The sequence below is a fragment of the Suncus etruscus genome, chromosome 1 (genome assembly GCF_024139225.1).
Source record: "Suncus etruscus isolate mSunEtr1 chromosome 1, mSunEtr1.pri.cur, whole genome shotgun sequence".
NCBI classification, from domain to species: domain Eukaryota; kingdom Metazoa; phylum Chordata; class Mammalia; order Eulipotyphla; family Soricidae; genus Suncus; species Suncus etruscus.
This window is the reverse complement of record NC_064848.1, coordinates 202,424,300-202,447,749: the sequence shown is the minus strand read 5'-3', so window position 1 is coordinate 202,447,749 and position 23,450 is coordinate 202,424,300. Positions and strand designations below refer to the sequence as shown.

General features: G+C 50.0%; 1 protein-coding gene across 1 annotated transcript in view; it reads left to right on the top strand.

The window, feature by feature from the left end:
* Positions 1-13,188: 13,188 nt before the first annotated feature.
* Positions 13,189-23,450, top strand: part of SLC39A11 (solute carrier family 39 member 11) — a 175,559-nt gene continuing 165,297 nt past the window's right edge. The window contains 3 exon segments of the mRNA XM_049769690.1: positions 13,189-13,238; positions 17,056-17,174; positions 17,978-18,016. Coding sequence (XP_049625647.1) covers positions 17,067-17,174; positions 17,978-18,016 — 147 coding nt within the window. The 5' untranslated portion in view covers positions 13,189-13,238; positions 17,056-17,066.

The following is a 23,450-nucleotide window of genomic DNA, read 5'->3' as shown; positions in this document are numbered from 1 at the left end:
CCCCCTCATTCACTGGGTATTTAAGGGTGACCCGGAAGTGCTTGAGGCCCAACTGCTGCAGTCAGTGACCTCTGCTCTGGGGGCGTGGTCATTTTCCCTGCCATGCCAGGCAGCCACGTGGCTCCCCTTTTCTACTGTCATCTCTAGCTTGACCATAGAGCAGTTTTGTTTGTGCTTGTAAATTGTGATAGTTTGGCAGGATGTCACACCCCATTGAGTTCTCAGGGATCAGTTGCTTTGGTACTGAACTGCGCAGTTAGCAGCACTCACACCAGTCGCCAGGCACTCCATGGCCTGGAAGGCCAGGCCTCCCCTGAGCTCTGCTAGCTAAATACTAACAGAACAGTTGCATGTAGAGAAATGAAACTAGCAGCAAGGGTACTTGTCTTTATCAGCATTGTCTGCAGAAAATGTGGTCTTAGGAGCTGGAGCAATGGTTCAGCAGGGAGGGTGCTTGCTTTGCACGGGGCCTAGCTAGGTTCCATCTTCAGCTACCCACAGGGTCTTCTGAGAACTGCCAGGAAGTAATTCTTGAGTGCAAACCCAGGAATAACCACTGTGCATCACCAGGTGTGGTTCCACACCCTCCCCCTAAAATCCTCCCAAAAGAATTCAAGACAGACACAAGAGAGAAAAACCTGGGCCATTGGCCTCTTGGACTGAGACTTGGACTGTCCTTCATGTATTGTCCTTTATGTATTTATTGCTTAAAACCAGGAATCATCAGAAGGAGAACAACTTTCTCTGATCAGGTGTCTATCTTCATCTATCCAGGCTAGAATTTTACATATCTGAGGCCAAAGTTTATTGGGACAAATGTAAAAGGGAGTTTGTTCCAGAAAAGGGAACAGAGATAGGGCAGTCACAGGAGCTGGCAGAGGTAGCATTTCCCTCCAGGGGCCAGCTTTCTGGGTTTTAAGGTCCCATAAATGACCCATCCAGGGCAGCTCCTTTTTCTATCTGGTCCCTACACCCCTAGGACAGAGCGAGGCTCTGCGGGTCTTGGCTTACAAGACTTCTAAAACATAGTCATGTTTTTTTATTTTGTTTTGTTTTGTTTTGTTTTGTTTTTTGGGCCACACCCATTTGATACTCAGGGGTTACACCTGGCTAAGCGTTCAGAAATTGCCTCTGGCTTGGGGAGACCATATGGGATGCAGGGGGATCAAACTGCGGTCTTTCTTTGGCTAGCGCTTGCAAGGCAGACACCTTATCTCTAGTGCCACCTCACCAGCCCCAGTCCTGTGTTTTTTTAAAGGAATAATCCTAGGGGCCATAGCAATATCACAGTGGATAGGGCATTTATTTGCCTTGCATGTGGTTGACTGGAGTTCAATCCTCGGCATCCCATATGGTCCCCTGAGCCCACCAGGATTAATTCCTGAGTACAGAGCTAAGATTAAACCCTGAACACTGCTAGGAGTGCTCCAAAAGCAAAACAAACAAATTAAAAAGAATGGAGCTTCTAGGGCTTATGTGTGGCCCAGAGAGTGCCCCTACCTTGCATGTGAGAGGCCCTGGGTTCAATCCCCAACTGTGCAAAACAAAAACAAAAGCTCAGTTTTAGACACTCATGGGCTGAGGTGCTAGAGAGGGTAGAGGTCCTGGGAGGGGGTGGAATTGCTTTACTGCTGAGTCAGAGTAAAACCAAGTCACATGCTCAGCTCTCCCAGACATGTACTCTGTGATGATGGGGTGGTTTCCAGAGAGTTGTCCAAATACTCAGTTTTGTTTCTCCCTAGACTTTTGCCTAAACAGGTCTCCTGGTCAAATACCTCCTCCAGGGGCCAGAGAGAAAGCACAGCGATAAGGCATTTGCCTTGCATGCAGTTGATCCAGGATGGATGGTGGTTCAAATTCCAGCATCCCATATGGTCTCCCGAGCTTGCCAGGAGCGATTTCTTCTTCTTTTTTTTTTTTTCTTTTCTTTTTTTTTTTTTTTTTTTTTTTGGGTCACACCCGGCAGCTCTCAGGGGTCACTCCTGGCTCTATGCTCAGAAATCACTCCTGGCAGGCTCGGGGACCATATGGGATGCCGGGATTCGAACCAATGACCTTCTGCATGTAAGGCAAACGCCTTACCTCCATGCTATCTCTCCGGCCCCGCCAGGAGCAATTTCTGAGCACAGAACCAGGAGTAATCCCTGAGCATTGCTGGGTGTGGCCCCCAAACCAATCAATTAATATATAAACTGCTTAAAAAAAAACAAAAAAATTTAAATTTTGTCAATTTGCATTTGTTGAATGTGTGTTGCTGTGTCTTCTCTGCAACCCCTTGAGTTCTCATTCCCAGAGGCCTGACAGCCCTAATTGCAAAGGGAGCCATACCAGGGTGGGACAGCACATACCAGGCATACAGCCCTGGGCTCGTGCCCAAATGAGTTTGTGGGGCCACGGGCCTGATTTTGGGTGGCGGAGGAGCAGGGATTGTGTTCTGGATTTGCTCCCTTCTTTCTCCCTGCCACTAAATTTGCAAGTGGGGCTTTCTGGAGCTTGGAGGCAGTTTCCTCCAGCTGTGTCTGTCTCTCACTGTTAAATGTTCCAAACCAGCATAACTGGGACCTGGCTAATTACAGCCCCATGTTTTTGCTTGGGTGACAAGTGATACTGGCCTTTCTACTTGTCCCTGTTATCACTGCTGATGGGTCATGACATTGGGTGTGTGAGCTGAATGAAAAGTGGGGGAAAGAAGGACTTTTTTTTGCTTGTCTGTTTGGGAGCCTCACCTGGCCGTGCTCAGGGCTTACTACTGGCTCTATGCGCAGGGATCACTCTGGGGACCTTACGTGGTACCAGAACTCACATAACTGAACCCAGCTTGGTTGCATGCAAGGGAAGACAGTAAAGGGTTCTGTCACCTTCTTTGTCTAGGACTCACCTAGTTTAATCCCCAGCATCACATAGAGTTCTCTAGCACTGCTGGTGTGGCCCCAAAACAAAACAAAGGAGATTAAAGAGTGTGAGAACCTGTAAAATAGCTTCAAGGACATGTGTGTGTGTGTGTGTGTGTGTGTGTGTGTGTGTGTGTGTGTGTGTGTGTTTGGGTCACACTCAGAGGCGCTCAGGGGTTACTCCTAGCTCTGCACTCAGAAATCGCTCCTGGCAGGCTCTGTGGACCATATGGGATGCCAGGGATTGAACCAGGGTCAATCCAGACAAACGTCCTACCACTGTGCTATTGCTTCGGCCCCGGTTTTTTTTTTTTTTTTTTGTAATTTTTATTGAAACCATTGTGAATTAGAAGTCTTTTATAGTTGGATTTCATTCATACAATGACAGTGAATCAGGGCCATTCCCACCACCAAAGTTCCCAGTATGCAACTCATACCTCCATCCTTAGCCTCTTGGCCTCCCAGTGTAACAGACCCCATTTTAGTATTGATTATTATAGTTTGGGTCTCTTGATTCTATTTTCGTTGACTTTGGCTTGGGTATTTAGTTCTGACCTTATTTTTTTTTTTCCATTAATGCATCTGAGATCGCTTGGCCCCTAACCCCCATTCTTTCTTTCTTTTTCCTTCATAATTTTATAGAAATATATAGAAATATAAGGTAAAACCAAGTAATTCCTGTCCCAACATTCTATAAAAAAGGCAGGAGCCCATATCTAGTAGATAAAAATAAAACTAAAACAATGGGTGGTGGTTGCAGATTTTTAATTATTTATTTGTTTGTTTTTGCATAGACACAGAAAACTTTGGGGAAATTAGAAAATAATACCATTGGCCTAAAAAAACCAGTGTCACTACCCATGAAATATTTTGTCATAAGACCGACTATAGGCTTAGTGGCCTACGTGTTTTGCATGTGAAACCAAGCTAGAGTTTGATCCTCAGTATTTTCATATTGCTGGAGCACTGTGGCAGTGTCCTTTGTGGCCCTGAGCACTGTCCAGCACTGCTGAGTCCGAGCAACCCTCTATGCCGGGTCCAAACATTGAAGCTTCCGGCCACTTCAAACTCCACCTTTAGTATTTTTCTGGGGCTGATGAGAAGAGTAAAAGGAACCTCCAGTTTGAACGCATTGTCCTGAACTTAGGGCTCCCTAGAGACTCAGGGAGCATTTGGCTGAGGACCGGGTCTCAAACTGGGAAAGGGAGAGTCACTCTGGGGCCCCTCGGGGCTCAGCTGTTCATCTGAATCCAGGCCCCCGCCGACCATCTGCCTGAGAAGTGGTGGAGCAAAAGGTATATGGTGGATGGTGTGACAGGGGTTCCCAGGGGCTCAGAGAGCCTTGGGGACAGTGGGGGAGACGGTCCTCAGCCCTGGCATTCAGTTCTCCTCACCCCATCCTGCAGCTGGCAGGGTAGAGGGGGAGTGGGAAGGCACTAATGAGGTGGAAACATTCGGGGTTGATGGATTGAGGCACCTCCTGGAATTGTTCCAGGGAGCCCCACTTGGCCCGTGAGTGGGATGTTTGCAGCATCCGGGGCTCAGGCTCACCCCCCCCCCCCCAATGTAACCTCCACTGAGTGTCTCCTATTGCATTTTATTATTCAAGGTTCGCAGGTCAGGATCTTCTGCCTTCGTTTCCCAAAAGTGTTGTGCACGTCTCGGGAGGATTTTGACTCGGAGCCTCCCCTCCAGACTCCTGCCTTTTCCCTGTCTTGTTTACTATAGGTATTTAGTCTTGGATGATGTTAATAACAACTGGCATATATTTTCTTCCAGTTTCTTTTTTCTTTCCTTCACACAACCCGAAAGCATAAACATTTCCTAAGTATCCATGGAAATGTTTATAATTTTGACAAACTGCTTTTGGGCTTTGCTTGGTATTATTAGAATAATCCATGTGGGACTGGAGTGATAGCACAGCGGGGAGGATGTTTGCCCTGCACGCATTGACCTGGGTTTGATATCTGGCATCCCATAGGGTCCCCTGAGTCTTCGGGGCATAGTTTCTGAGTGCAAAGCCAAGGGTTATCCCTGAGTGCCACTGGGTATGGTTCCAAAACCAACCCTCCCCCCAAAACACTTCCCATGTGTCTCTTCCACCTCCCACCCCCTCCAAAATGATTCTGTTTCCATCTTTTTGCTATTGCTTTGAGGCCACATTCAACAGTGCTGAGGGCTTACTCCTAGCTCTGCACTCAAGGATCACGTCTGGCAAGCTTAGGGGGACCCTGTGAAGATTAAACCCATGTTGGTTGCATGCAAGGCAAACACTTTACTTACCCACTGTACTGTCTCCCTGACTCCCTACCTTATATTTGTTTTTTGGGCCACATCCGAAGGTGCTCAGGAGCTACTCCCAGCTCTGTGCTCAGGAATCACTCCTGGCAGGCTCAGAGGACCCTATGGGATCAAATCTGGGTCAGCCATGTTCAAGGTGAATGCCCTACTCACTGTGCTATTGCTCTAGCCCCTGATCCTCCTTTTTTCAATTGTTTTCTGAAGCAAGTTCCTATTGAGACTCATCACCCCATGGCAGGAATGGAAGGAAATTTGCAGGGGGCCCTTATTTCTCATTATAGATCAATTGAGCTTTAGTGTTTTATTTTTTATTTATTTATTTTTTGGTGGCATTATTCCTGGTGGTACTTGGTTGACCAGTACTATGTCTGCCCAAGCTCAGTGGCTCTGGGGTTACCAGGGCTTTACCCAGAGTGCTCTGGGGGCTGCAGGGTGCTGAGCATGAGACCTAGGTACTTGGAGTGCTGTCTCCCAGGCCCCATGGACGAGTCTCTGAGTCATTTTTAAGGTGACTGGCTCCCAGGTTGGTTGTGTTCTCTGCATTGCTGCTCAGTTCCTATGGTAGTTTCTCAAACATATAAGATTCCATAAACTCTCCTCTCCCATGGTGTGGTCTGTGTGAGTTTGGATAATAAATGTCTCAATGACACAGTGAAAAAGAAAATTAAGGAACCGGAGTGATAGTACAGCAGGGAGGACGCTTGTCTTACACCCAGCCTACCCGGATTTGATCCTTGGCATTCCATATAGTTCTCCCAAGCACTTCTAGACATAATTCTGAGCCCAGAGCCAGGAGTAACCCCAGAGCATTGCCAGGTGTGGCCCCAAAACAAAAACTAAAACCAAAAGAAAAAAAAAAGGGAGAAGCAAAGAAAATTCCTCACTGGCTTATTCTGGACTCACAGGTATGGAATTTTTGGGATTTCACTGTTGACTTCTCTATATTTGTTCTTGTTATTATTTTTTCTGTGACTGAGGATCAAACCCATGGTACTATGGACTAACATGTGAGAAATTGAGGCCAGAGGAATAGGACTGTGGGAAAGATGTTTGCTTTGCATGTGACTGACCTGGGTTTGATCCCCGGCATTCTGTATAGTTCCCCAGAGCCTGCCAGGAGTGATCTCTGAGTGCACATCCAGGAGTGAGCCCTGAGAACCATCGGTGTGGGCCCAAACCAATACCAAAAGAAATTTGTGAGAGGTACACAGATCTCACAGAACCACCCCCTCCACTTCATTGCTGTGCTAGAGAAAAATCATGACTGGAGCGTTACATAACAGTTAAGGCTCTTGCCTCACAAACAACGGATCCCAGTTAAATTCCTGCTACTGCATAGAGTCCCCTGGCAGAGCAATCTCTGAGGGCAGAGCCAGGAGTAAGCCCCTCACTTCTGTGCTGGATGTGAGTCAAAAACAAAACAAGGTGGCCGGAGAGATAGCATGGAGGTAGGGCATTTGTCTTGCATACAGAAGGATGGTGGTTCGAATCCCAGTATCTCATGTGGTCCCCCGAGCCTGCCAGAAGCGATTTCTGAGCGCATAGCCAAGAATAACCGCTGAGCACTGCCAGTGTGACTCCGCCAAAAAAACCAAAACCAAAACCAAACAAAACAAATCATTGTCAAGTTCAAGGCTGGGTATGACATTCATCAACTATGTATGACATTCATTTCTTTTGCCTCCAGACTGTGCTTAACAGTGGAACAGAGGAAAAGCTCAGGGCTTAGAGCCATGCCTTTCAAACATATGGACATGAGTTCAAATCTCCAGTGCCCATCTACACAATGGAATACTGTGCAGCTGTTAGAAAAAATGAAGTCATGACATCTGCTTAGACATGGATGGATATGGATATGGATTGGTATGAAGATTATTATGCCAAGCAAAATGAGTCAGAGGGAAGAGGGATAGACATAGAATGATCACACTTGTTTGATAGAATATATGGGATATATATATACATATATATAGTATGATAATAATATCCAGAGACAACAGGGATAAGGCCAGCAGGACCAGTCCATGGTAGAAACCTTGTCACAAAAAGAGGGGGGAGTCCAGTTAGGACAGAGAAGGGACCACCATGACAATGATAGTTGGAAATGATCACTCTGGATAAGAACTGGATGCTGAAAGGAGATAAAGTGATGATATCTGCCTCTGCCCCAGAGGTAGGCAGAGGAACAGCCGGAGGAAACTGAGAACACTGGTGGCAGGAAATGTGCATTGGTGAAGGATGTTGGACATTGTATTATGAACAACCTCGTAACAATGTTGTTTAAATAAAGTAATTTAAAAAAATTCACTTCTGCTCCACATGTACACAGCATGGTCCAGGCAGCCCAGCTGTCTTGTGGATTTTGACTCTGTGATTTCTGGCTGTATTAGCAACACACACACACAGACACACACACACACACACACTCACACACACAATGTGGCCCTCCAACAGCAAAACTAAATTGAGGTACTAGTACCCTGGCTGGAAAGTGCCACCTATAGTGAGTGCGTGTGAGCCCCAACTCTTGTGTATGACCTGAGCCTGCTTTTCCACAAACACGCTTGTAAGCTCCACCACTAAAAGCGTATGAACTTGGGGAGCCCAGGGGCCCCTGGAGTGCAACCCTCAGTGGTAGGAACAACATTCATGGGGATTCAAGAAAGGCGGGAGGTGGAGATAGAATGGACTTGGCATTGTGTGTTTGGAGAGTGCTTCTGAGGACCGTGGGACATGCCTCTTAAGTTCCCAAAACATGCATCTTTGTGCCCGTGTTCTGACCCGCTCCCCATGGACTTGTCTGCACTAATTGTTTTCATGGTCCATCTGTTCTCAGCTCAGATTTGAAGCTGCAACCAGGACTAGGCAGCAGTGACAGGCGGGGTATATGGTGGTCGAGAGGTCGGGGAGACTCAGATTCATCCTCAACTCAGACATCAGCCACAGACCCTGTGATTGCGCCTTCCCCTCTTAGTGAGAGGTCTGGACGCATGGCTGTAACAAGGATCCTTCTAAGTGGAAGTTGCTTTGGGCTTCATGCTCTGTGAGGTGGCAGGACCCCAGTATCCCTGGAACTCCCCCCTCTGTGGAGGAATGGGATAGGCACCAGCATCCTGCAGCCAAGGCAGGCGTGGGGTTCCCAGGCTCCCTGGCAGCCCTAGGAGAACATCCTTTTTCACTGTGTTTGCTTTGGGAGGCCCCAACATTCCTTGGCTTGTGGCCACAGCCCTTGATGCTTGACCCCTATCTTCTTGTGATCTCACTGCTGTGTGCTCTGTTTGCTCTTTCCCATCTGTGCCCTCCATCCCTCGTCAGCCCTGTAACCCACTTCCATTTGGTTGCCTACCCTGCTTTCTTTTTTCTCTCCTAGCTTTGTGCGCTCCCCTCCTGTCCCCTTTCCCCCATTTCCCTTTGTTAAGAGAACTGAGGGGTCCGACATTGTGGCACACATCACAACATGATATTCCTATCCTGGGTCTCTGCAATTGTTGAGGAGCGGGTTGGGGTAGTCTGCTGGCTCACACACTTGACTTCTCTGTCCCTCACTTTGCCTTTACGGCAGCTTTGGGGATCCCAGCAGAATTGTGGGGATCGTTCCCAGCACACATGAACAACACTAGAAGAGATGAACTCTTGGCCTCCCTTCATCAAGCCAGTCCCATGAGCTTGGGTTTATTTTATTTTATTTTGTAGTGATGGAAATCAAACTTGGGGCCTCATGCATGCAAGGTATTCCTAAGACAGGAAACTTCTCTGCGGGTTGGGTGGTGGGGTGGTCCAAGGCCCAATCAAACCTGCCCTTGCCTGCCCTTCTTTGAGGACTCAGAACAGAAGCAACAATACAAGAAAGGCCAGATGGGGCCTCCTGGGTGTCACTGTTAGGCCTGGAGCAGTAGGTGAGGAGGCAAAAAGGCCACAGGAGCCTGGAATCTGATAATAGTTTTCTCAGCAACCAGGCAGGGATCATCCAGCAGAAATTGCAAAGTCTCCTAGCCCTCACCTAGCACTTCAGCCCAGGGCTTTCTATCCCCCTGGCCCAACTGTCATCCGGTGGCAATTACAAGGGGTGGGCTTCTGATAACTGACACCTTCACCCTTAGAGGAACAGTACCTGCTATGGCTGACCAGGGGCCATACAATCTTTGTTTCCTTATACTGGGGATAGCTCTACCCTGGTCTGGTTTTGGGGGAGACTCTGGTCAGACTCTTTTGAATGTCAGCCGGTTTGGCTGTAAACATCTGTCATCTCCTGGGGGAAATCTCTACCCTAGGGCCAGAGCAATAGCACAGTGGTAGGCATTTGCCTTGTGTGTGACCAACTCTGGACAGACCCTGGTTTGATTTCCAGCATCCCATATGGTCCCCCAAGCCTGCCAGGAGCGATTTTTTTTAAAACCTTATTTATTGATTGATTGATTTTGGGGCCACACCCAGCAGCACTCAGAGGCTCTTCACTCTTGACTCTTCACTCAGAAATAGCCCCTGACAGGCTGGGGAACCATATGGGGATGCTAGGAATCAAACCGGGTCCCTCCTGGGTCAGCTGTATGCAAAGCAAAAGCCCTACCGCCGTGCTATCTCTCTGGCCCCCAAGAGTGATTTCTGAGTGCAGAGCTAGGAGCAACCCCTGAGCACTGCCGGGTGTGACCCAAACTAAAAAGCAATCAAACAAACAAAAAAAGAAATGAAGAAATCACTACCCTAATCTTTCTAGAAGGTTCCAGGAAGAAGCCTTGTGATGTTTGTCCTCAGAATATCATTAGGACTGTAAGTCCAGCCCCAGGGTGGGTAGAAGCTTGCCAGTGTAGAGTTTTGTTTGGAGGAAGATGCAAATGACAATAATCCTTGGCACAATTGTTGCTTTTCCATCTCTACTTTTTTGAGGGAGACAGTGACAACTTGACAGTGCTGAGTGGTCAATCCTGGCTCTGCACTTAGAGATCACTTGTAGCAATTCCCTGGGGAACTGTATGGGATGCTGGGGATTGAACTTGGGTCAGCACTAAGCAAGGCAAGTGCCCTCCCTGTTGTATGAACGCACCAGGTCCTCTCTACACTTTCTGGGAAGCCAAATGTTGAGGGTGTTCTGGAAAGACCAACTGTCACTTGCAGGGGATTTTTGTTTTGTTTTGTTTTGTTTTTTGGGCCACACCCAGCATCATTCAAGGTTTACTCCTGACTCTGTGCTCAGGAATTACTCTTGGCAGGCTCAGGGAACCATATGGGATGCCTGGGATCAAATCCTGCTTAGCTGCATGTAAGGCAAACGCCTTCCCCACTGTGCTATCACTTGGGCCCTTTTGTAGGGGATTTTCTGAATGTAAACAAGGCATTGGAGGGAGTTTCTCAGTCCTGGTGTTCATAGGTACTTGGACTCTGTGAGTCTTCATTGTGGAGGCTGGCTGGGCATTGCGGGGTGCTCAGCAGCATCCCTGCCCTCTGCTCTCTCACACCCTTCTCAGCCTTTTTTTTTATTTATTGTTTGTCCTTTTTGCATTTTTGTCTTCCAAGCATCATCTTGACTGGAGAATGGTAGGGGTTGCTGTGTGTGGTTGTGATGCGATGGCCTAGATTATGGGGTGTCTGGTCTGCAGGTTCTCCTTTGCTTAGAACTTTCAGGAACGTTCAATGAGCAGAGAGCCCCAGGTGACCAGAAGGTTCTAAGGCGGAGTGTCTGAAAACCCTGGCAGGAAGTGGGTGCACTGACGCACAGGGCAGGAACAATCTTGGGGTTCTGGGAGAAGCACATGGGTGGGGCCAGAGCCAGGTACCAGGGGCTGAAGACAGGCTGAGATGCCCCTGGCCAGGACGTTGGGTGCTTCTTGGAGGGTGGACTGAGGGGGTGTACAGAAGGGGGACCAGACTCAGGTCTGGATAGACAAGTTCAGTGGAAAGCTGCAGGTGGAGGCTTCGAGAGGGAGCCTGGGGTGCTCTGGGTCGAGGCAGAGATGTGGCCAGGGTTGTGTCCATCCTACTTTCGTGAACAATGGTGCTCCTGAGTTCTGCCCATGGCAGGGGGAAATGGGAGCCTAGGCGAAGACCCTGCAGCCTTTCAGGGTGCTTGGTGACAGTTCAGGTGGTTTGTCCTGTGAAGGTCTTACACACGCATTTGAGCAGACCGAAGTGGACAGATAATCCACACATTGTCCTGCCCCATGGCTCAGTCTCTGCCACTGGACTCTCCCGGGAGCAGACCAATTGTAGAGTATTTTGTATTTATTTTATGTATTGTATTTATTTCGTATTTAGAAATAAAGGAGCTTGGAGGGGAGGCCAAAGGAGACAGTTGGGCAGAGGCAGTTGGACAGAGATGGTTGGACAGAGATGGTTGGAGAGAGACAGTTGGACAGAGAGGATATAAGGGGAGAAGAGACAAAGAAGGAGAGAGAGAAAAGAGAGAATTGAGAGAGACACAGAAGAAGAAGAAGAAGAAGAAGAAGAAGAAGAAGAAGAAGAAGAAGAAGAAGAAGAAGAAGAAGAAGAAGAAGAAGAAGAGAGACACGGAGGGAGCAGAGAGAGAAAGAGAGACACAAAGGAAGAGAGATAGAGGAGAAAGATAGAAGAGAAGACAGACACAGAGAGAAGGACAGAGAGAAAGACAGGCACAGAGAGAGACAGAGAGAAAGAAGACAGGAGAGACAGGAGAGAAAGACAGAGATACAGAGAGAAACAGAGAGGGAGAAGACAGGAGAGAGACAGAGAGAGAGAGAGACAGAGACAGAGAGAAAGACAGAGAGGAGAGACAGGAGGAAGACACATGATTGGCGGAGAGAGATCGAACCAGGGAGGATTAGGCTCTTTGGCCAAACCTTTTGTCTCCCAAAACCTCTTTGTTTGAATCATTTATTGCGGACGATTATTGCCAAGGTCTCCCTGAGAAGGGGAGTTAGTCTCTCAATTTGGGAGATACTTGGGGGACCCTGAGTAGATCAGCAGTGGACTCAACTTCATGCAACACCGATGACTCACCATTTCATCTCCAGCCGGAGCCAGTGCACACGCGTGTCTGTGGTGAACACGCTTATGTGTTTGCATGTGTGTATGTATCTATGGGATTGCATGTGTGTTTATATGCGCATGTATGTATTGCCTGTCCACATAAGTGCTGGGTTTTTAGTGGCGCCTGAACCCAGCATCCTACCCTCTGATCTTACCCTCCGATCCCATTGTTCCTGGTGGGGTACCACAGTCTGCCTGGGGCTCCCCAGGCTGATTAGGATCGTGCTGAGCCTGCATCTCTGTCCTCTGAGCTTCCTACCAGCCCCTGGAGGCACAGTGCCTGAGGGGTTGGGTTTGGGGCGCAGATCCTGGAAATGGGGTCCCAGAAGAGGAGGCAAACTCCTGGGCTAGGGTCAGAACCTGAGGACCTGAGAACCCCACGTGTGTGTGTGTGTGTGTGTGTGTGTGTGTGTGTGTGTGCAGATCCTGGAAATGGGGTCCCAGAAGAGGAGGCAAACTCCTGGGCCAGGGCCAGAACGTGAAAACCCCTCGTGTGTGTGTGTGTGTGTGTGTGTGTGTGTGTGTGTGTGTGTGTGTGTATGTGTGTGTGTGTATGTGTATGGCAAATTCCTGGGCCAGAACCTAAGAACCCTACATGTGTTTGTCTGTGTCTGTGTGTGTGTCTGTCTGTGTGTGTAGCAAATTTCTGGGCCAGCACCTGAGAACCCCCATATGTGTGTGTGTGTGTGTGTGTGTGTGTGTGTGACAACCTCCTGGGCCAGAACGTGAGAACCCCTCGTGTGTGTGTGTGTGTGTGTGTGTGTGTGTGTGTGTGTCGCCTGGGGTGGGGGTGACTGGCCCCTCCCTGGGCGCTCCGGCTGCATCCATCCCTGGGTCCCCCTTGGGCCGCCCTAGCTGCAGCCGCCCGGCCGCCCGCCCGAGCAGCTCTGCGCGCGGCGGGCAGCCGAGAACCCGAGGACCAACGCGGCGGCGGCGGCGGGCGGGCGGGCGGGGCGCGCGGCCACGTGTCGCGGGAAGGCGGAAGTGAGCGGCCGGCCGGGCCGGGCTCATGGAAGAGGCGCGGGCTGGACGGGACGGGGCAGCCCAGTGAGTGGGGCGCGGCCGGGCTCGGGGGGGGAGGGGGTGGACCGGGGTGACTTTGCAGGGGGCAGAGCCGGGAGACCCCCCACCCTGTCCAGATGGTCACCTGCCCGTCTCTCCACCGAGCCCCACTTGTTCCTCCAGTGCTTCTGGGCTTGGGGGGCCCAGGACACCCCAAGATCAGATCTCCTGTTTGCAGCTTGCTGGGGAAGGAGAGGGCTGGGGACCCCCTTCCGAGCTGGGCTGGACTTTAGGGGGCTTTTGCTCCAAAGCCTTAGGCTTGGCATTCCCAGCCTAGCCTTGGGGGGTCATCCCTGAGCACTTTTGGGGAAGTTTTTGGGGTTTTTTGAGAAGCCAGATGCTTGTAAAAAGACTTGGCCTTGGTGCCCACATGGAGTTTGATCACTTGGGGTTCTATTTGATCCCTCTCACCCTCCTCCTTGGTGGCCCAGGACCCTGCCCACTGGCCACTCCAGTCCTACCCAGCTGTCAGGCAGCTTGGGCTTCATTAGGGGATGGTGGGGGAGAACAGGAGGTGCTGGAGGCTCTGGCCACCTCTAGTCTCTGGGTGGCATCTCACAGGGTGGAGGGGGGCAGAGCCTGTCCCAGTTCCTGGGAGGCGGGGCACCTGGACTCTGCTACCAGGAAGCTGAGCACCACTATGGAGGGTTTCCAGGGCATCTCAAGATGGGACAAGTGAACTCCTAAATGGCCTGGGACTCAGCCAGGAATGCTCTCTGGAAGAAACCCGAGCCCTGTGTCATCACGCCATAAATGCCCACAGTGCGATCCCACGGGACCCCACTAGATAGATGCATAGTTTAGATTCACCAGGTCAGGCCTGAGGCCTGGGAAGTTGCATTTCTCAGCAGCCAACCCAGGTTGCAAACCAGATACTAACTTTTGCAGAGGGAAATCCTGGAGGTTGTATCTACTCTCTACTGTGTCCTCTAGTCTTGAGTCTCAGGTGGCACAGGTGTGAGAGAGTTTAGAAGGATGGGGTTCTGTCTCTCACACCCCAGGCCTACCTGTATTCCCTCCCCTCTCTGCTTATCGGCTTGCCCCCCACCTTGCCTCCTGGCCCAGGGCACCTGGCCCGGGAGATTTTGTTTGTTTGTTTGTTTGTTTGTTTGTTTTTGGGTTTGGGGCCACACCCGGCGGTGCTCAGGGGTTACTCCTGGCTGTCTGCTCAAAAATAGCTCCTGGCAGGCACGGGGGACCATATGGGACACTGGGATTCGAACCAACCACCTTTGGTCCTGGATCGGCTGCTTGCAAGGCAAACGCCACTGTGCTATCTCTCTAGGCCCGCCTGGGAGTTTTTGTGCTGGTTCTGGCCTGTCCTATGCTGAGCCCTGAGAGACAGTGGGACTGTGCTTGGACAGGGGCTCATATTCCCACCCCAGCCAGAGACACAGTTGAGTGGAACCCTCCAGAGGGCTTGGTTTAAACTCTAATATGAACTTTCACCCTGTTTTATTTTTATATTTTGCCACACCCAGCATTGCTCAGGTCTTACTCCTGACTATGTGCTCAGAATCACTCCTGATGGGCATGAAGACCGTATGTGGTGCCAGGATCAAACCCGGGTTGGCTACATGCAAGGCAAGCGCCATCCCCACTGAATTGTTGCTCTGGCCTAAGAACACCATGCCCCCCTCCCCATTTTTTTTGACTACACCTGAAGGTACACAGGGCTTACTCTGGCTTTATGCTCAGGGGATCACACTAGTGGTGCTTGGGAGACCATATATGGTTCTGGGGGTCAAATACAATTGTGTACAGTCCTGTGTCCTTCCCACTATTGCCCTGGCCCATGAACCCCTCTTGTTTTTTGGGAAGCACACCTGACAGTGCTGACTCTGCTCTCAGAAATCAATCCTAGGATAGCACAGCAGTAGGCTAACCATAGGACAGACCCTGGTTCGATTTCCCGCATCCCATATTGTCCCCCAAGTCTGCCAGGAATGATTTCTTAGTGCAGAGCCAGGAGTAACCCCTTTGTACTGCTGGGTGTGACCAAAAAAAAAAAATCACTCTTGGCAGGAACAGGGGACCCTATGGGGGATGCTGAAGATCAAACCTGGGTTGGCCGCATGCAAGGTGATTGCCTTCCCCACTGTGCTATCACTCTGACTCCCCTATGATCCCCTGTTTTTAGGACAATTTAATAAGGTGTATCAGATAGAAACCAAAGTTAGGGGCTCTAGGTAACCAAACTTAGGGGCTAAACTACCTGAGTCCTCTTTACACAGATGATGGGGTGCAGGCTGGATTTAGGGGCGCTGCTTCTCGGAGCCTGTGATTTCATGGTGCTGAGGCTGAACCTGGGGCACCCCTGGGCATCCTACCCGCCTGGTTCTGTGACCTCACCCTCAGCCTTGCTCCCTGCCAGTTTCCTTCCTGGAGCCAAGACAAAGGAAGTGGCTTTGACTGCAGGTCTGCCAGGCCCCTGTGCCAGCAGGGGTGGTGGACCTGGCGGACCGAGGGTGCAGGGGTGCTGAATGAGGCCTTTGAGAGCAGCCCTGAACGTTGCCGGATTCTGGGGTTCCTGGGCCTTGTAACTTTCCATAGCGGGAGGAAGACGTTGCTCTGTCCATTCATTCCAGAGCTGGGACCTAAAGGTGGAGGTGGGGAACTGGTGAGAACTGGGGCTCTAGGCCAAAACAAGTGGGGGAGGAATGTCCCCTTCTTTCTGGAGGGGGCTCCAGTCCCCCCAGATCTCCCTCTGTGGTGCCTAGAGCTGAAGGGGGCAGGAAATGTCACTTGGGGGCCAATTTCCTTGTACCTGGTGTGGGTCCCAGCGAAGGAAGTTGATCTTCAGCAGTCCAGAAGGTATTTTGGGGTGCCAGAAAGTTCCTCTGTTATGGGGGTTCCTAAAGCTCCATGAGGTGGGAGGGAGCTGGGTGCAAGGGACTGTCTGGGGGCTTTCGTTGTTCTCACATGGGGACCCACATAGGTAAAGCAAGGTCACTCTAGATGTGGGGGTCACTGCAGATGAGGGGTCACTGGAGATGGGGGGTCCCTAAAGATGGGTGGTTGCTGCAGGTGGGGGGGTGACAAGACCCTCAGGCAGGTCTCAGGGCTAGAATGGAAAATTTGGAGGATCTGGTGATCTGGGGCCCACATAAACACAGGGTTGAGAAGATGGGGATGCTGGGTAAAGGTAGGGTGAGGGACCGGTAGGTCTTTGGTCCCCATGGGAGCTGTTGTAGATTTGGAAGGTGTCTTAAGAGAGGAGCCCAGGTATGTCCCTGCATTGGGGTATAGTAGAGTACAATGTGGGCCCGAGACTCCCAGAATCAAGGAGGACAGATCGGATCAGGGCATGAAGCTGCAGACTGTGGACATTTCTCTCCACTCTGATCCTCTGAGTTCAATAATTCACATTCTTTGAGTCTGTGGAAAGATGTATTTTGTGTGTGTGTGTGTGTGTGTGTGTGTGTGTGTGTCATACTTGGCAGTGCTCAGGGTGGGCTTTTTCCTCATTTTGTGCTCAGGAATCACTCCCAGGGGATTCTGGGGACCCTATGGAATTCCTCAATCGAACCTGGGCTGGCCACGTGCAAGGCAAGCACCCTCTCTGCTATACTATGGTTCTGACCCCTTTTGGAAGGACTTTGCAATGGACTCTTGGGGGTATGCTTCCTTGCCCCCACCTCCCTCTGAGGTCATTGATAAGCAGATGAAGCAGAGGTGGAAGTTGGGGCACTGTGTGGTGGTCTCCTAGGCCCCATCCCTGCTTTTGAGGGGTGGTGGGGGAAGGGACACTCTCCGGGATGAGGCCATGTACAGCTCCCCTGACCCTTCATTCCTCACACAGCCAGATCCACCATGCTCGCTGGCGCCAGCCCCGTATCCCAGGCCCTGCTGGGAACCTTCTTCACCTGGGCCATGACTGCGGCTGGCTCCGCACTCGTCTTCGTCTTCTCTAGTGGACGGGTAAGTGCTCACTGCCCAGTGTTCTATCTACACTGAGATTCAGGCCTGAGTGTGGAGGAGGCCAAGCTTGCTAGTTGAGAAGTACGAGGCTAGGTGCGGGGGCACCTGTGGTCATGGGGACCTTTCAGCGGAGTTTTGCAAGTCTGGTTGAACCCTCCATGCTCCTCTCTCACTTGGGCTTGCTCTCCTCCAAAATCTCTCCAGAGGTTTTTAGAAAAAAAAAACTTTTTTTTTTGGTTTTTCGGTCACACCCAGCGGCGTTCAGGGATTATTTCTGGTTCTGTGCTCAGAAATCACTCCTGGCAGGCTCAGGGGACCATATGGGATACCAGGGATTGAACCCAGGCCCGTCTCAGGTTGGCAGAGTGCAAGGCAAATACCCTACTGCTGTGCTATTGCTTGGTCACCAAGGTTTTCAGAAAAAAAATTTGGGGGGGGTGTCATTGGATTACATTGGACCATGTTGGGGGCTATTATCAGCTTGGGATCATATGTGGTGCTGAAGATTAAACTAAGCTCAACTGTTTGCAAGGCCAGTGTGCCTTTCCCCTGTTCACTCTTTAGAAGCTTCTAGAAGGTTTATCATTCCCAGGAAGAGCCGAGTAAGAAGGCTGCGCAGGAGTACAGTGATGGGGATGGGGGAGATGGATGGACAGTTTTGCACCAATGTTTCCCCTCTCAGGAGCCTGTGTGCTCCAGTTTTGCAGGTTCCGGTACCCGAGCTCTCTTGGGCCGGGCCTGGTTGATCCCTCTTGTCCCCTCTTTATCCCTTAGAGACTCAAACATCTTGTTTTCCTTTCCAGAGGCGGATCTTAGATGGAAGCCTGGGCTTTGCTGCAGGGGTGAGTAGTGTGTGTGTGCATGCTTGTGTGTGTATGAGGAATGTCCTCTGGGATGGTGTTCTTTGAACCCCTCTGCCTTTCCAGCCTCGTGGTCCCTTAGCACTACTGACTCCCCCTTGGCATAGGCTCTGTTTATTTTCTAGCACATCTGGGCCTCGGGGGCTCTTTATAGAGAGAAGGAGCCTCATGGGTCGCTCTCAGGGACTCATAAAATGAGATGATTTTGAGCGTGGGCCCTGCAAAGTCTCCCCTGTGCATATTCAGTAGAGTTAGCCAAATTGAATCTCTTTCCTGCCTCCTCTTCCTCCTCTAAAGACTTCCCCCCTAATTTTTTTTATTATATTTTATTATATTTACCAAGTTGTTCATAGTACAACTAGTTGTTTCGGGTATTCCAAGGAACATTGAATGGAACCCCAATCCTCTACCAGTGTGACCCTCCCTTCCCCAGTCTCCCCAATCTTCCATCCAACACCCTAGCCTGCCTCCATGCAGGCACAAATAAACTGACTTCCTATTGTTTGCGACAGCACAGGGCAAATGGAACGATCACAACTTAGATCAACAGGGGCCCATTTAAAATGATTGTTCCATCTCTCTATGGTGCTACTAGAGTCAGTGTCTGAGGAGTTCCTGGGCCGTGGTTGGTGATAGTTGAGCCTTCTGTTTTACTGCTGAGGCTCGCTGAGCTTGGGAGATTTCTGGGGAACTTTCACATCAGATTTCCTGTCATCCAACTGGGCTGACACTACTATAAGATATTGAGGTGTCCAGGATTTATAGATCGAAAACAAAGTTGGTGGCTTGGCAGTTTGATAAGGTTAAATTGGGGAGCTGGGCTGTTTCTGTTGGAGGGTGTAAGGGGTGGTGCTGGGATGTTGTATGTAGTTCATACAGAAAGGGGAATCTGCCCCCCTAATTTCTTTTTTTTGGGGGGGCACATGGGTGGCACTCCTCACTCCATGTTCAGTAATCTTTTCTGGCAGCCTCGGGAACAATATGTGATGTCCGGAATCAAACTTGGGTTGGTTGCGTGTAAGGCAAATGTCCTCCCTGCTGTGCTTCCTCTCTAGCCTCTGCCCCCTAATTTCTGAGAAGACCACAGAGGGATCAGCTAGGATCAGGCTGCTCGGGAAGTATTGGGTCATTATTTTCTTCTGGAACTTGGTGGAGGAGCTGGACTGTCATTCTGCCCTCTAAAGGACCTTTTGTTGCAGTGGCAGTGCTCAGGACTCTGGTGGGGTTTGGGGACCCTTAAAGGGCTCTGGGGATCGAACATGGGCGATCACCTGCAAAGCAGCAGCTTCCTACCCCCTAGACTATTCCTCTGGTTCCTGGACATTGTTGTTGTTGTTATTTGGGCTATACTAGATGGTAGTCGGGTTATTCTTGGCTTTGTGCTCAGGGGTCTTTCCTGGCAGTGCTATGTGAACCATATGGGATGCCGGAGATTGAACCTGGGTCAGCTGCATGCAAGGCATATGCCCTGCCTGCTGTGCTATCACTTTAGCTTCATCTCCAGGACAATTTTGAACATCTAAAAAAGTCAACCTGGGGCCAGAGAGATAGCATGGATGCCTTTCATGCAGAAGGTCATTGACTCGAATCCTGGAATCCCATATGGTCCCCTGAGCCTGCCAGGAGTGATTTCTGAGCATGGAGCCAGGAGTAACCCCTGAGCGATGCCGGGTGTGACCCAAAATCCAAAAAAAAAAAAAAAAAAGTCAACCCACTGCCATGCCGTCTCTAGGTGCCTTCGTTGGCATTGAGATTTTGTCATTCTGGTTCCATGTGGCTTTCCCCAGTTTTCTCAGGAGCTTGGACTATTTTATAGAAGCAAAGATGCTCCCTCGTTTGAGCTTGTACATTTGACCCACCTCTTCAGTGAAATGATCTTCTCCTAGAATTCTTTCCATGGGGTCTTGGAGAAGTATTTTATTCCAACTAGGATCTAAATAACAGTTTCAGCGCTAGGATCTAAATAACAGTTTCAGCGCTAGTTTCTTGTCCTTTTAACGTCTTTTCCTCTTTCATGTTCCCTTTTATCTCCTCACTGTAGTTACTGGGTACAGACTTGAGCCCTCTGACCAATCGACGACCCCACTTTCAGAATTGAGGTGGGTTTGCTCCAGGCGCTGTTTGGCTTGTACCATAGTTCCCAGACATGCCCCCTCACCCCCTCACACCCCCCCCCCCCCGCCCAACTTCCTGCAGTCTGGGGGTTAGAGACAGAGGCTTATTAGTCCCGAATTCTCCTGGCCAGGCCCAGACTTGTCCCAGGGGTGTGTGGACCCCACTACGCCCACCCTGTCAACTTCCCATCATCTACTTTTTTGTTTTTGTTTTTGTTTGTTTGTTTGTTTTTGGGTCACACCTGGCTGTACTCAGGGGTTAGTCCTGGCTCCATGCTCAGAAATCGCTCCTGGCAGGCACAGGGGACCATATGGGATGCCGGGATTCAAACCACCATCCTTCTGCATGCAATGCAAACGCCCCACCTCCATACCATCTCTCTGGTCCCTCTTTCCATCCTCTTGGTTGATAAATTCTGGTTGCTTGTTTTATTCTTTTTTTTTTTTTTTTTTTTTTTTTTGTGGTTTTTGGGTCACACCCGGCAGTGCTCAGGGGTTATTCCTGGCTCCAGGCTCAGAAATTGCTCCTGGCAGGCACGGGAGGACCATATATGGGACGCCGGGATTCGAACCGATGACCTCCTGCATGAGAGGCAAACGCCTTACCTCCATGCTATCTCTCCGGCCCCGCTTGTTTTATTCTTGCTTGGTTTGTTCCTGGGCCACATTTGGCGATGCTCAGGGCTCTGCACTCCTCGGTGGGATCCTATGAGATGTCGGGATCAAACCTGGGTTGGCTGCGTGCAAGGCAAGCACCCTCCCTTGCTGTGCCATAACGTGGTTCTGCTTTTCCTGTTCTTCATTTCTTTCCCGTGACCTGGGGCTTGAACCACCTCCTGGGTGCTTGAACTCAGCCCCCTGGAGCTGGACCCTGTGCTTGCTTACAGGTTTCTTCAGGGGCTCACAAGACAGAGATGTGGACACAGAACCCATTGGCAGTCCCTTAGCTTCTGGTTTGGTTTTCATTTTTTGGGGGTCTACACCCGGTGATGCTCAGGGTTTACTCCTGCTTGTGTGCTCAGAAATCACTCCTGGCTTGGGGGACCATATGGGACACTGGGGGATCAAACTGTGGTCCATCCTAGGTCAGCTGCATGCAAAGCAAATGTCCTACTGCTTGTGCCACCGCTGGTTTGGTTTTCTTTTCCCAAGCATAAACTTCCTGTGACCTCCACTCTTCCTGGCCTGGTTCCTTCACCCGGCCCATTTGTGAGGAGTGCAGACTCCATGTGCAAATGGGAGATTGTAGCTATATTGGGGTGCAGGTGAGGGAGAGGAACCTTACTAACTGGGTATGAGCCCCTCATGGTCAGGACTCTGTCTGGCTGTAGACTGACTTACATCAGCACAGAGAGACTTGAAGGGTCCAATGGGGTCCGGTATTGAGTTCCCAGGACAGAATAACAATAAGGAGGAACTATCCATTAGTTGTTGTGTCTTCTTCATGCCGGCATGTTTTTCTCTTTGTGTACCTTGAAGAAGAGACAGAAATCACCATCCAATTGCTCTGATTTTACCCACAGCACTTCTCCGAATACTTACTCTCAGAATGATAAAGCTGGGTGCTATATTTTGTGCTATTTGCAGGCATTTTTCCGCCACAAATAGATGTCGTAGTAACTCAGTCTGGGGCGTTTCATTTAGGCGATAAGAACTCTAAGCTCACGGGGGAATTGAAATGAATTAGGTGGAAATGTGTACTGCGGCTTATATTGCAAGAGGGGTGCTAGCAAAATTAATAATAGACTTTCTAGTTCTAAGTACTAAGCTCCATTCGGATCTCACGTGTGGGGAAATGGAATCAGAAACATCCAGGAGAAGACTAGACATTTCTGAACTCTTTTTTGTTTGGCTTTTTTGGGCCACACCCAGTGGCACTCAGGGGTTACTACTGGCTCTATGCTCAGAAATTATTCCTGGTAGGCTTGTGGGTGGCGGAGATTGAACCTGGATTGGCTGCATACACAACAAATACCCTACTCACTGTGCTATCACTCTGGCCCCAACATTTCTTTTTTAATTACTTTATTTAAACACTGTGCTTAACAGGTTTGTTCATACTACTGTTCTTTGACCTTTCTGGCTCTGCACTCAAAAATTACACCTAGCAAATTGTAGAGATTCTATAGGATGTCAGGGATCGAACTGGGTCTACCACATGCAAAGCAAATACCCTCCCTGTTGTGCTATCTCTTTGCCCTCCTTTCTGGATTCTTGATGCAGATCATACAATTTTGGGTAAAGGGAGGATCTCCTAAGTGATATTCTGGGGGAGGCTCTGAAATCCATTTTTGGAGTTCCCTGGTCAGCCTTTATAGGCCCAAGGGCCCAGTGTTTAGGCTGGTATTGCAGTACTGGCAGGGCAACATGGTCCTATCCGGCCTACTCTTGAGCTTTCTGAGAGTCTCTCTGCCAGCTCCTGCATTTTTTTGAGTGTAGACCATAACCCATGAGCAGAAAAGTTCACGAGAGCTGACGTACATTCAATGGGTTCCGGGGTGGGGGGGCAACATCACGAATCAACCTCTTTGATTTTGTAGGAAAGTACTTCATGGGCGCTGCCATCTTGTGTATGGAAGTCACAGCCTGGGGGCTGGAAACAGCATCTTTGGTAGCTCTTAAGGCCGGAAATAGGAGCTTTCCCTAATGGTTCATATTTGCTCGACCCACCCTTGCTCTGCTGTGGTGGTGGTGGTGGTTGTGACATGGTTGGTGGCAATGCTTCCACGGTCCAGTAGTCCTGCAGGGGTTTTTTGCATGTCACACAGGACTGGGAAGGGGACTCAGACCTCTCCTTGACCGGGGTCACCCCCTTAGTGGTACTGATTGTATAGGCCCTGCCCGGCTGCTTTGTGCCCAGAAATGGGATGCTGAGTTTGGAGGGGAGTCATGGATTGCATGGTTTAAGGCAGGTCTGGGAGTTGAGCTAATGTTCTCTAGTTAGCAAGCAACTGTCTTCCAGCTCCAAGACAAAAATAAATGTTTTTTGGGGGGAATGTGGGGGATGCCACACCTGGTGGTACTTAGGACTGACTCCTGGCTCTGTAATCTGGGATCATGCCTGGCGTGGTTTGAGGGATAGAAGCAGTGCTGGGGATCAAATCTCCCATTCTCCATTTCAAGATTGATACCTGCTTTACTATCTCTCCAGCCCCGATATTCAAAATTCTTCTAGAAGCTTCCTGAAACAAAGGTTCAAGAACTCAGGGACCTGGATTGGAGCGATAGCACAGGGAGGAGGGTGATTTGCTTCCACACGGCTGACACAGGTTCAATTCCTGGCTTTTCATAGTGTCCTCTGA